The 14,221-nt window shown below is 43.7% G+C and overlaps 1 protein-coding gene across 1 annotated transcript; it reads right to left on the bottom strand.

Annotated features, from left to right (window-relative positions):
• Positions 1-678: 678 nt before the first annotated feature.
• On the bottom strand, positions 679-6,335 carry LOC306980711 (cornifelin homolog; the record flags this gene model as incomplete). The annotated part of the gene is made up of 3 exons (XM_079580140.1): positions 6,216-6,335; positions 4,404-4,558; positions 679-768 (listed from the first exon to the last, which is right to left on the bottom strand). The coding sequence occupies exons 1-3, from the start codon at positions 6,319-6,321 to the stop codon at positions 679-681; spliced, it is 351 nt and encodes a 116-aa protein (XP_079436266.1). The 5' UTR covers positions 6,322-6,335.
• Positions 6,336-14,221: the final 7,886 nt, after the last annotated feature.

Genomic DNA, 14,221 nt, shown 5'->3' with positions numbered 1-14,221 from the left:
TTATGGATTTATTTAATGTTCATTCAACATTCATTTGTGGGGAAAATATAATATTTTACATGATATATAAGAAATTAAATTCTTCTGCGGATTGGAACCCTAGGATTACGGTGGGTCCTGACAGCGGCCCCCTGGAGGCCTGGGACAACATTCTGACTTTGTGGGCCCAATCAGCCCAGGCCCACCACATAGCAGGGGAACGAGATAGAGACTTCCAGTTTTATTTGTTTTGAAAAAAAATTCTGCCGAACAAATAATAAATAACTCACCTAGGCCTTCAGGGGGCCACTACTTTGAGGGCCCCCCACCATGTATAGTTCATATCCCAAAGACCCAGGGCACCACATGTGATGATGGACAAGAACTTTGGAACCGTACGTTGTTTTGGAATCTACTCATTCTAAGCTTTCAAATAAGCAACTTTAACATCCAGGATGTTTGCACTTTTTGTACAGTAGACAATTAACATCTCTACTAGCAGTTTTCACATTTTATTGCACCAAAAACAAATAGACACACATCAATTTACACATTCACAACAGTCATCAATCATAAATTGCATAAACATAGACATGATAAACACGTTTTACATTCTATCTGTACAGAAGAGAAGTGGGTCGGTTTTCTGGGATGCCGGTTGGGTTTTTTTTTCCCAGGTGGGTCCCACTGCGTAGACCTTCAGCCCCGCGCCTTCAGCTCCCGGGCGACCTGACACCAGTTGCAGGCGCAGCAGCAGCAGGAGTACACGCAGTCCTTGCAAATGGTTCCCTGCCGGGACAGAAGACGGGAATGGTAAGGGAGCGCTTTCAAAATGGAGAAAGAGCAAATACGATGCGGTCAAAAAGCCCCAAAATGTTGATTTGGCCTTGATTGCATGATGGTGGCCCCCTATTTCCTGTCCAATTACAACCGCACTAACCAAAACACTAATGAATATGGAAAATACATGTTTTGATGCATTTTTTTTTTTCGTAGGTGAGCTGCTGCACTGTGGAAATTCATCATCCAATCAGAGATGTATTAAAGCAACAGGCCACCGTTTTTAAATACTGAGATATGTTTTTTACCTGAGCTTAGATGAGTTGATGCCGTCTGGTCTCTACGCGTGCGCTCAGTCACACAAAAACACCAAAGATACTGTTAGCATTTAGCCTCTCCTCCTCTCGTCTATGGACCCAACTCCTTCTTCCCAAGGGACTGTTAGCTCTACCACGAGTGCCCGCCGTGTGGCTGCTGACCACAGCACCATGGCTGGTCAGAGTGCGGTGACTCCGATCTCTGGAGGGAACACAAGCTTGATGTCGAGGTCCACTTCCAACTTCCAATCTTGTGCGACCTGCAAGACATTTGTGTTCTCTGATGTTGAACGGAGCTGTGGATTCTGACCAATGTCCTTTAGCTGTTTGTGGGAGAGCATTTGTGTTGGTCCTTCGCTGCTCCAAGATGATTGTGAGCGGCTTTAATACTTGGTTATGATGCTAAGATGATGTCGGTGCTTGACAAAGAGAGCAACTTGATTCTTCTCCGAACCATTGCTTTAGATTTTGAGGAGCAGGCAGGAGGTCATATGTAGCTCTTACTATGAACCTCAGCCGAGGACCTTCCATCTCCCAGATGTCGCGCCAGCTAATTTTCTTCTTTTCCACACTGTTCCAGGAAGTCCAGCGACCTTGTTTGGCCATTGACACAGCCTTGGCCTTCCTCTCTTCCTCTTGCTGCCTTCTTTCACTCGGTGTTGCTTTATTCCATTGAGGTATTCCTGGATTGAGTCCAAAACCAGCTCTTCCATGCTGACCTTGACTTACTATGTCTCTAAGACACACTTGCCACTCTGAACAGACTCAGTTGGAGTCCATTTCTTTCCTGCAAATACTTCAGGAGCAGCTCTTCGAATTACTTCATCTTATGACCCTTCGAGAGTCATGATCAGCCCAGTGTTGTTTTCGTCAACGAAGACGATAACGATATCTTTTCGTTGACGCTCCTTTTTTTAATGACGATAACGTAACGTTGACGAGCTAAAATGAGCTCTTTGGGGACTAGAACATGACGAGACGTTTACGAGTTTACGTCAATGAGACGAGACGAGACAAAAATGGGAGAAGGTTTTTCGTCAGATCGTTCACAAACAGAGTTTGTGCGCGGAGTGAGAAAACACACGGTAAACGTGACACGGAGCGGCGCCGTGATGCTCATGATGCGGCAGCGGCGCCTCTCTTTCTCTCTCTCTCTCTCTCTCTCTCTCTCTCTCCATGGCGTGCGGTCACTGCTTGAGTACACCCTCCTCGGAGCGTCTGACATCCAGGTCACAGGGACTTTGTTGTTTCTCAGGACAGTTTTCAATACCGTGGCGTATAAACGCAGAAAGCACGTTGATGTAGGCTACGTATGTGCAGACAGCGCTGTTGGTAAAAAAATAAAATAAAATCTCGAAGCGATGATCAGAGGACGAGGAGAGCGGGCGCTTTTGGGAAAAGTCCTGTTCACAGTCGGCCGACCACTTCTGCCAGTGCCTGTCGTGGTGTCATCTGTTTGTCAAAAGCCAATAGAAGCTATTATTTATCCCAATTTCCAAGACTTATCGAAATTAATTATCACTTCTTATAATGAAACCGACGAAAACTTGACAAAACCCTTTTTAATTTTCGTCTGACTAAAACATGACTAAAACGATCACATTTTGAAATGACTAAAATGTGACTAAACCTAAATGCATTTTCGTCCAAAGGACTAAGACTAAGACTAAAACTAAAAGGGCTGCCAAAAACAACACTGGATCAGCCTTGCTTTCGTGCATTTAAATTCTTCCACCAACCCTGTAATAGGTAATTCAAGTTTTCCTCTTCCGTACAATGCAATTGAGCTCAGGCATCGTGGAACTCCTAGCCACTGTTTCACATGTGTACTGATCATCCGCTCCAGCTTTTCGACTTTGTTCCTGGAACCGCCACCATAGCGTGGTGGAAGGGTTTGAGCACCCGAATGATCCTGGGGGCCCTGTTGTCGGGGGCTTCATGCCCCTGGTTGTGTCTCCAACAGGTCCTAGGTGACGGGTCAGACAAAGAGCGGTTCAGAAGCCCCTTATGAGAGACCAACAGGGCCGGTTTGAATCGTGAGGCCGTCCTCCTGTGGACCCACCACCTGCAGGAGGAGCCATAAGGGGCTGGTGCTATGTAATTTGGAAAGCTCCAACAGCTGCCCCCACGACTCGGCATCGGACAAGTGGAAGAAAATGGATGGATGGATGGATGGATGGACGGACGGATGGATGGATGATGTATAAGGTAATGTCATCTTTTAATTGTTCGAATCTCGAACAACAACAATCGCTCAACATCTTTCAGTCTTGCATCATACCAGCGCCCTAGACTCTTCACTGGCAACTCTGACACAGTTGGAACTGGTGTTTCCTCAATGTGGAATCTCTGCTCAGAGACATGGCCCTTCACAATGGAAATGCTCCTGCACTTACTGGGCTTTTTCTTCATTCGTGCCCATGTGATGTTCTCTTGAAGCTTCTTCAGGAGTCTTCTGGTGCAGGGTACTGTTGTTGTTAGTGTTGTTATATTGTCCATGTAGGCCCTTATCGGAGGTAGTTGGTGGTGCTCTGACGATTACCTCCATTGCCATTGTGAAGACCAAGGGCGACACTGTGTAGCCTGCCATGATTCCCTCCTCCAGCGGCTGCCACATTGTTGTAAATACAGTTACGCGAGTAGTTACACGATCCAAGTCTAGTTACACAAAATTAAACTCGTCGTTTTTCTAAGCGGATAAAAAGGGACACTATTTTGCAAGGCGTAGTAAAACCTTAGGAGCTCTTCGACTTTACTGCGCGGACGTTGAAGTGCTCCTAAGGTATTATTACGCCTTACAATATAGTACTATTTCATTTTTTGTGACTATACTTGGATCGTGTAACTTCTAACTTCACCCCCGCTTGGCCCCATAGAGGAGAGGAGGAGAGGCTAAATGTTAACAACATCTTTGGTCTTTTTGTTTGACTGAGCGCACGCGTAAAGACCAGACAGCTACGCATCAACTCGTCTAAGCTCAGGTAAGAACATAATCTTACTATCTAAAAACAGTGGCCTGTTCCTTTTAACAGAGCACATTTTCTCCAGTTCGGCTTTACCCAAATCTAACAGCTTCTCTACTGAAGAGCGACAAAAGTGATCCGAACTTTTTTTGTCACATATTTGAAGCGTTTTTGTCGTGTTTTTGTCACTTTTGTGTCAATTTTTTTTGCATTTTCATCTTCGTTTTCATCGATATCATTCAAATCTAAAAGCTTCTTGAAAACTATGTCAAATAGCAACAAAAATGAAAATGAGTCCAACCCCATGTCACATTCAAGTACCACATTCAAGGTCTGTAAGTGTAACTCAGATGGCCGTCCTCACCTCGATGCCGTATCGGCGCCGCACGCTGACCCTGATGGCTGTGGTCATGGGCGGGATGCACCCAAAGCAGTCCAGCAGGGGGAGACACAGGCACTCTCCGGCGTCCGATGAGGTCTTACAGGCGAAGCAGGGGATGCACCAGAACGCGAAGCAGCCTGCGCACAAGAACACAGGCACCAAATCAACATGGTCTCCTAAAGCAGACGGGTGGACAAAGCCTCTGATTCATCCGGAACTGGCGCCTATGGTTCTGCGGTGTTGCTCTCTGAAAGTTGTGAAACATGTTATAAACTATAACCTGAAGAAGTGCGATGTGAGGGAGTTGGGAATGAGCGTGCACCACTGCTAACTCTGGGTACCGTTAAACTACACCAGTACATCGAAGAAAAGGTACTACTGGTATGGAAAAAAGAAAAGTATCGAAAGCAGGTACCAAAAACAAATATCAAATCTTCATATTCAAGTTTTGATGCTGTTGGTCATCAAAATTTAAATTGATAGACAAGTTCAAAATAAATCTTAAATGTCGAAAAAATTGGGAAAAACAAGTGGTAAAATAAAAAATAAAAAATAATAATAATAAATTGTGGAAAAAATTGGAACATTTTGGGAAAAATAAAATAAAAAAATTGAACAAAAAAATTGTGGAAAAAACATTTTGGGAAAATTTGTGGAAAAAGACACGGAGAAAAGTTGGGAAAAAAGTGAATAAAAGATGGGAAATTTGAGAAAAAATTTGGGGGAAAATAAGTAAAACTTGGGAAGTGTTTTTTTGTCCGTTTGTAGTTGAAGGAAGTTTTTTAGTGGTTTCACCTCAAATAAATGATTCAATGCAAAAGAAATTAAATGGAAGGAAAAGGAATAAATGAACATTAATTAATCTATTTTATGGTTCTATAAAGAAACTAAAAGAACCTAAAGAACATAGATCCGCAACATCGCGAAATCCTGGAGGGACTGAATAAAACAAGGGTTAACTTAACCGATTGATCACGCGCCGTGTGGTAGCATTGATCCAAAAGCTCCATGTCTGGGTTTGTCACCCCGGGTCAGAGGAACTAATCCAGGGCAAGTTCAGCCAGCTTCGTAGTACAGTGTATTTTCTAACCAACAAAGTGTAGGATAAAGATGTGTTTGACATTATTACCCAAGTACCGGGAAAAAAACAAACCCACTCTTTACAGAAGAACTAAGTAATTTGTTTACCTTAATAAATCCTAGTCCCTCTGGGGGTAATACAAGTGTTAATGGGATGATTGGGGGGTCTTTCATCTCCCCCGGTGTCTCTGGCCACACTATACACACTAATAGAATCACGGAGAAGAAGCTAACAAGCTAACGGGCAAAGGTAACTGCGGGCTAGCACCACTTAAACAGTATTTACCGCAAAGTTTGAGTCAAAAAAAATATCTCCATTGTGTAATTGGATGTACAATATCCCTCTGGCCCTTTGTCTTTTCTGTCAGTGTAGTATTTACTCTCACGGACAATTAATGAGTAAAAAACGCAACTTGCTACGACACCTGCAGTGGCGCTTATGGCCTCTAGGGGCACGAGTTACTTAGTACTGCTTTAATGCTGCATGAATGTAATAAGTCAGTTTTTTTCTTTCTGTTTGGACATAATTTAGTGCAAATTCGGACGATTTTCGACCTGTATATAGTATAGTCTGGTCCTGATTGGATCTGGGATGACGCCTGGTGATACTTTGGAAATACCGAATACACATTGTAAGGTGCGTGATTCCCTCTTGGGGAAAAGAACCAAAAACAAAAGAGGAAAAAAAAAATAGATTAAACTGGTTCCACTCACACAAGGGCAGGTCTTGGAAGCAGTCGCAGATGCCCGAGCTCCACTGGTTGGGGAGGGTGGTGTTGATGAAAGGCTTTGGTTGAGTGTCGGCCATCTTTGCAGACATGGCTGCTCGGGTCCTGCAGGAGACACAACAGAGAGTCAGAGAGTCAGAGGGGGAAAGCAAGTGGCTCAACAACCAGAAATAACGAAGAATGCTAACCATGATACTAATGCTAGCTCCATGCTACATATGCTAACAGTAGCTATGCATGCTGTTTTTTCAACTTTTATTGGGCAATTTGCTGTGAAAAAAAAAACATCTATGGACATGATTTTGACTTGACTTTATTGGTGTGTGATGAATATGTCTATACTTCGCCTAAAATGAGGGAAAAATTGTGATTTGCATAACAAGCTTCTTTCCCCCTCAGCTAGGCCACAGCCCCTAGTATTGCTGCATGTTTAGTGTGAGCTGTCGTCATCCTAAGAGTAACAAAATTGCAAGTGAAATGCCCAAGATCGAGTAAATTTACATGGTCATTTAAAAAAAAAAAAACTCATAAGAAAATCACAATCAATTTACATATATGCTTATATAATCCCAACCCCCCACACAGCACCGCTCACTACATTTTTTTTTTTACAGTGACAAACCACATTAACACAAGACAGGCCCAAACGTACTCTGATCCTACACCTCCTCCTTATACAAACACATAGTAAACTTATATATAAACAAGGAACAATGCCCAAGAGGAGCAGGCTACCCCCCTTTACAGTTCACAGTGTGAGATCAGAACAAAGGATTTATCCCCATGAAAAATACTACTCCTACTACTACTATATTCATAGAGATACGCAGTAGTATGTATTGTATTACAGTTTCTGTATGGTAACATTCTTTTTCCCCCATAAAAGTATGTTGTAGTGGAAAAACGTTTGCATTGTATTAGGATTTGTTGTACGCTCAGCCTAGTCACATTTTGACTAAGGGTATTTGACAAAATACGTTTTTCAACAAAATATGTAGACATGATGTATAGTGCCTTTATATTTGAAGTAATATAACATTCAGAAAAGTATATTTTCAGACGTGGTTTTGCTTCACCCATGCCCACACGCAGTGAGTGCACAGCCTCTATAATGACTTACATTAGCGTAGGGTATTTACCCATGTATATGTTGAAACATATGAAGACATTTAAATCAATTAAACATGTACATTTTTCTTATATAACTACCCAATCAAAAAGCAGAAAAATGTCCAGATCCAATGGTCAAAGGGAGTTTGCACCAGTATCCCCAGCCCCGTCCACACTTAAGTCTTAATCAGTGGGTGCCATGTCGCTAGTCCAATAGCCTTTAGTCCAACGCCTCATTATTCTGACAATGACCATTGAGCAGAGGTGCCATGAGTCCGAAATGTTTAACCCTGTTGTGTTCTGGATTAGAGAGCCATATACAACCGCAGGCCCTCACCTTAAGGTCAGTGGACTCTGGCCTGAGCCTCATTTTGGGAAGGACAGTTTCAGTTTTACATACATACATTTTCGGAATAATGAGACATCAGATTAATGGGTTATCGGACTAATGCCCCAATCAGTGCTAGTACAAGCCTTCAGTGGCTAATGCTAGGTATGGTCCACAGACTACTGGTGTCCATGCAGCCGATGGAAACTCACTGCTTTGACATAGTCTACAGCAGAGGATCCGGTCCCCAAGAGGGTTTGTCCAGCCTTCCATTCTCTCTCCACATCAACACTGACCATGACCATGACCATGACCATGACCGTCCCTTTCCACAGTGGGCTCAAATGGATCTACTATATACAGTATTTAATTCTGTGATTTGATTTACTTCATTCAGAAGACACATTCAATTATATACAACAAAACAGTTTGAATGAAAAGGAGCAGAGAGAAGTTCTGTCATTTTGTCTCTTTACAAGGTTGAGGTTATCTTTGGTACGGCCCTCTAGCTCATACTCATGTGTTGCATGGTCTGCAGCCTTACCTGGAGGTGTTTCAGCAGGTGGTGATCTCACGCTTGGCTCGTCTTGCTGCGGTCATCTGTTGGAAGCGTCTGTCCTTCAGCCCGTCTTAAGGCCTTTCCCCACGCCGGCGAACGTGCCTGATGGATAGGGGAGCACGTCACTGACCTCTCCCATCAGCCCGGGGCATCTCCTAATCCACCCATCTGACCTTATCCGCCATGTCCCCGGCTCCGCTCATGACGTCCTGCACATACCTGCTCCTCCGAAGACGAGCGCGAGGGATTTAATAGACAGATAAAGAAAACAAAAGACAGGAATGCTGCATCGTAACACTTTCGGCGCATGTGCTCATTGTGTCGTCTTGTTTACCGACTTAGCAAGCGTTCGCTCACAAGCAAAACCAGTAGCACGTGCAAAAGTGGAGTGATTTATTCTCTCGTTTACATTTCAGATAAATAAAACAGTAATATAAGGCATTTTAAATAGTAAATACACAAACAAATAAAGGAATATACCATTGTCCTGCTGGCAGTCACTTATAGGGAGGGTTGGGGCTTGACTGCCGACGTTTCAACATGGTGGCACGATGCCAAAAGTCTGCACACTCTCCACAACCATTAATATCAACAGAAACGTGTGACAAATAGGTCCTTCATGCAGACACAAAAATGAAACCAACACCAGTAGAAAGTGGAGTTGGTCATTATTGAATACAGGAAACCCAACAGATGGATCAGATCAGTTCCTCCTGCAGATAAACGGGAACAGCAGAACAACAGTTCTCATAAACAGAGGTCGGCTGATATGAGCTTTTCTAAGGCCGATGGCGATTATTTGGGATTTTTATTGGCCGATGTGCATGGCCGATATTTTTGACCGATGTTTTGGCTGATTTTACCAAATATCTGGTCTATAATCCTGTAATAACAAACATTTTATTACTTTAGGTGATTCAATCATAGTTGCTGTCCCAGCTTTTTTTACTTGCTGCGGTGCGTGCCTATGTTCCCTGGGTCCTATGTTCCCTGGGTGCCATCCGTCCGTCCGTCCATCCATCCATCCATCCATCCATCCATCCATCATCCATCCATCCATCCATCATCCATCCATCCATCATCCATCCATCCATCCATCCATCATCCATCCATCCATCCATCATCCGTCCGTCCATCCATCCATCATCCATCCATCCATCCATCATCCATCCATCCATCCATCCATCATCCGTCCGTCCATCAATCCATCATCCATCCATCCATCCATCATCCATCCATCCATCCATCCATCCATCCATCATCCGTCCGTCCATCCATCCATCATCCATCCATCCATCCATCCATCATCCATCCATCCATCCATCCATCCATCCATCATCCATCCATCCATCCATCCATCATCCATCCATCCATCCATCATCCATCCATCCATCATCCATCATCCATCCATCCATCCATCATCCATCCATCCATCCATCCATCATCCATCCATCCATCCATCCATCATCCATCCATCCATCCATCCATCCATCCATCATCCATCCATCCATCATCCATCCATCCATCCATCATCCATCCATCCATCCATCATCCATCCATCCATCCATCCATCATCCATCCATCCATCCATCCATCATCCATCCATCCATCCATCCATCCATCATCCATCCATCCATCATCCATCCATCCATCCATCCATCCATCATCCATCCATCCATCCATCCATCCATCATCCATCCATCCATCATCCATCCATCCATCCATCATCCATCCATCCATCCATCCATCCATCCATCCATCCATCATCCGTCCGTCCATCCATCCATCATCCATCCATCCATCCATCATCCATCCATCCATCCACTTCATCCATCCATCCATCCATCATCCATCCATCCATCCATCCATCCATCATCCATCCATCCATCCATCCATCCATCATCCATCCATCCATCCATCCATCCATCCATCCATCATCCATCCATCCATCCATCCATCCATCATCCATCCATCCATCCATCCATCCATCCATCCATCATCCATCCATCCATCCATCCATCCATCCATCATCCATCCATCCATCCATCCTTCCATCCATCCATCCATCATCCATCCATCCATCCATCCATCCATCCATCATCCATCCGTCCATCCATCCATCCATCCATCCATCCATCATCCATCCATCCATCCATCCATCCATCCATCCATCCATCATCCGTCTGTCCGTCCGTCCATCCATCCATCCATCCATCCATCATCCATCCATCCATCCATCCATCCATCCATCCATCCATCCATCATCCATCCATCCATCCATCCATCCATCATCCATCCATCCATCCATCCATCCTTCCATCCATCCATCCATCCATCCATCCATCCATCCATCCATCCATCATCCATCCGTCCGTCCATCCATCCATCCATCCATCCATCCATCCATCCATCCGTCCGTCCATCCATCCATCCATCATCCGTCCGTCCGTCCGTCCATCCATCCATCCATCCATCCATCCATCCGTACCTATTGGACCGGTCCCAAAATTGGACCACCACTTGTTCTCCTTTCCATAAATAGTTACATGCACATTATTGTGCAGTCTAAATGACGGGTGACGTGCTATAATGTCTGCCTGACATGATTGACGACGGGAATTCTCAAAATGAGCAAATGATGAAAAAAAAACAGTTTTCACACATTTCTTTGTAATTTTAGATCATCTTTGGGAGTGTGGTGTGACCGCAAACTTTAGGTGAACTGGCGAGGACGGCCTGTGCGGGTTGTTTCACATATAATTAGTGAATAAAACAAGGAATGATGACTCATATGTACACGGTTGCAAACATATACATCCGAGAACTCAAGTGGGTGCTGGCCCGATATTGGACCACCCCATGTGTCCTCATATTAGACCACCCCATGTGTCCTCATATTGGACCACCCCATGTGTCGTCATATTGGACCACCCCATGTGTCCTCATATTGGACCACCCCATGTGTCCTCATATTGGACCACCCCATGTGTCCTCCTCTTGGACCACCCCATGTGTCCTCCTCTTGGACCAGTTCGGTCCAATGTAATGCAATGTGCTCTCTCTGCGCATTAACATGATTAAAACATCTGCACACATTTCAGGGCTATCATGGCATGAATGAATGAATAAATATATTAATGAATAAATGATTAAATGAAATACATACACATTGTAATTGCCATTTGAAACAAAGCATTCATACAACACACACACTCAGGGGGACAAAAGGGATTAACAGTTGGTTACAGGTCAGGATTGTGACTGTGTGTACTGTGAGTATAAGTACTAAAGTAGTTAATCCAATTTTTACTTGCTTAGGCCAAATTATACACAGTTTTACATGTGGTCCAATATCGGGATCGACCTGGTCCAATATAGGTCACTGTGTCCCGAAATTGACCACTTTTGGATTTTACTGCAATAATATAATATTTGACAAGCTCCTATCTAGGACTTATTGTAGCTCATGCACTGACACACAAATGCTTTTGATGCACTTAATTAGAAAGGGGATGTACGAATATGACCTTAGGGGGTCCAATATAGGTACACCTCCCTCAACCGTCATGAGTAAGACGTCATAAATATATCAATCAGCTTAACCCTGACCCTGCCGTAGCTACTAGCCTTAAGGATGGTGGGCTGGTGCCTAATCTTAATCAATAGTAGTGGGAGAACATAGGTACCGATCCCACTTGATGTTAACATTAGCATACGGTTGCTACATACAATTGGGGAGGTTCAAACTAACTCGATTGAGTTCTCCAGGTTCTGTGCTTCAAAATGAGGTGCAGCTTGTCCATATTCGCTGAGGTTTAGCTAGTTAAGTTAACTAGTTTTTATTGTGATGTTTCTCTGTTCCCCTGAGGGAGTTGTGGGTGGACTCGTTTTAAAGCCCTGACTTCGCTCTTTCCAAAGCAAAATGCAAAGAAAGTGTCACTTTCGGTCCCGGAGATATAGGCTTTTATCGGCCTATAGCTGATATTGCGAAATCCCCAAATATCGGCCCGATATATCGGCCGGTCTGAGGTCTTCAAACAAAACAGACCATCCATCACTCAGTCAATCCCCACCAAAACATGTATACCAGGGGTCAAGGATGAAAAGTTTGGGACGTCAGTGTCTTCTGTGTGACCCAACCCTCCCCACCCCACAACATGTGACCCAATGGTCCCCAGTTTTAGACGTTTTCACCTCTAGCCAAAAAAACACACAGCATTTTTTAGTCAATGATTAAGAAGTGGCTTAGTCATTAGATTGTGACTCTTCATCCTGGACCTTCCAGTTAGTGACATCCTGCTCTGTGACCTCACGACCTCTCAGTTTAGCCTGATCTCCTTTATTAGCTCTACAACACTGAGTGACCCAACGCACCCCCGACTCTGCCCGACATGTCCCCTCGTTCCCTGTTTGATTGAAAATGTACAAATCTTATCAAATGAAAAATGCTGAGATTTTTGTTGCATTAAAAAATCTAGCATTACGATTTGAAATGGCGTTAAAAAGCATTGACTCACTGTCCCCTGTCTCAGTAAATGAGCCCTGTAGTTCGTATGGCCTAGTGGTTAGAGGGCAGGAGCACTTATGCAGGAGCAGTGCCTCTCTTCATCTTCAATGAACTGTAGAGTTTGGATGTGCCTGGTGTGAAGTTTAGATGGACTGTTATCTCCAAAACATCAGGACACTGAGCTCTGTCCGTGCACACGTCTGTCCACGCACACGTCTGTCCGCGCGCACGTCTGTCCGTGCACATCTGTCCGTGCACATCTGTCCGTGCACATCTGTCCGTGCACATCTGTCCGTGCACACGTCTGTCCGTGCACACGTCTGTCCAGCACGAATACCTGCACGTTGTCACCCGCGTCACCGGTGTCGGCTGGCGTGCGCTCTGTCGCGACACCGTCACACCTCTGTGCACGTGTACAGTGGATTAAGAAAACTGTGTCAAAAACATTCTCAGTGGAAGGATTATGTAGCAGCCACAAGAAAGAAGAGATACAACAAAACAACAAACCAAAAAGAAAACGGAGGGAAAAAATGATCCATTTATTTCAAAGCATGTGCTGCATTTTTTCTATGAACAAAAGTGGATTTGCTAAAATACTGTAAATGTACGTGATGTGATACAGAAGTACAAACATTTACTCGAAAAAAACATTAACGCTGCACCACTGGGTAGGTTCTCTTATGTTTCTCTGGTACAAACAAAATCTAAGGGTTATTGTTAAGTTAATTATGTGCTGTAATTTAAAAAAAAGTAAATTTAATGGCAAAAAACTGGCAACTGAGGACAATTTTTAAACTTTAATTTTATGTTTTAAAACTCTTTACACAACGTAGTGTAACTGTAAAAGTACAGTGTAGAATATCAACAGCAAACCTGTTATTATTTTGAAAATGTATATAAAATGATATTTTAATTAGTCCTAATAATACAACAGTGTTAAAATGTACATTTACCATTATCTCTAATTTACATTCTTAACTGTTTATAATATCACAGAATCCATCTGTAAAAAGTACAGTTTATCTTTACAGCTACGTAAACCAGGGGTGTCACATATAAGGCCCACGTTCCAGATGATCTAGCCCGTTCCTGTGCGGAGTTATGCATTTTTAAAGAATAACCAGAATGCTCATTCTAGCCACTAGGGGGCATTACATTGAAAAAAGGGAAGAGTTCCACACATGTCCAGCAGAGGGCACTGACATAATAAGAGCTCAAGACATGAACAACACATTATATCGCCACGTGGTAAACGGACAGTCTGCCCCAGGGCGGCTGTGGCTTCAATAGCTGCTTACCAGCACCGAGTGTGGAGTGCATGAATAATGACTATGTAGTACTTTGAGGAACTTGTGACACAGGCTTGTAAAGTGCAATACAAGTGTAAGCTCGTTATTGATGAAGCAACAGTCAAGTTTGGGCTTTGACCAAATCCCAGATTATTATTATTCATTTATTGGAAAGGTTTTCTCTACACGGCCCGTGACC

Source organism: Gobius niger (genome assembly GCF_951799975.1).
Source record: "Gobius niger genome assembly, chromosome: 21".
Lineage (NCBI taxonomy): Eukaryota > Metazoa > Chordata > Actinopteri > Gobiiformes > Gobiidae > Gobius > Gobius niger.
The sequence above is the reverse complement of the archived record's forward strand: the minus strand, read 5'-3'. Positions and strand labels throughout refer to the sequence as shown.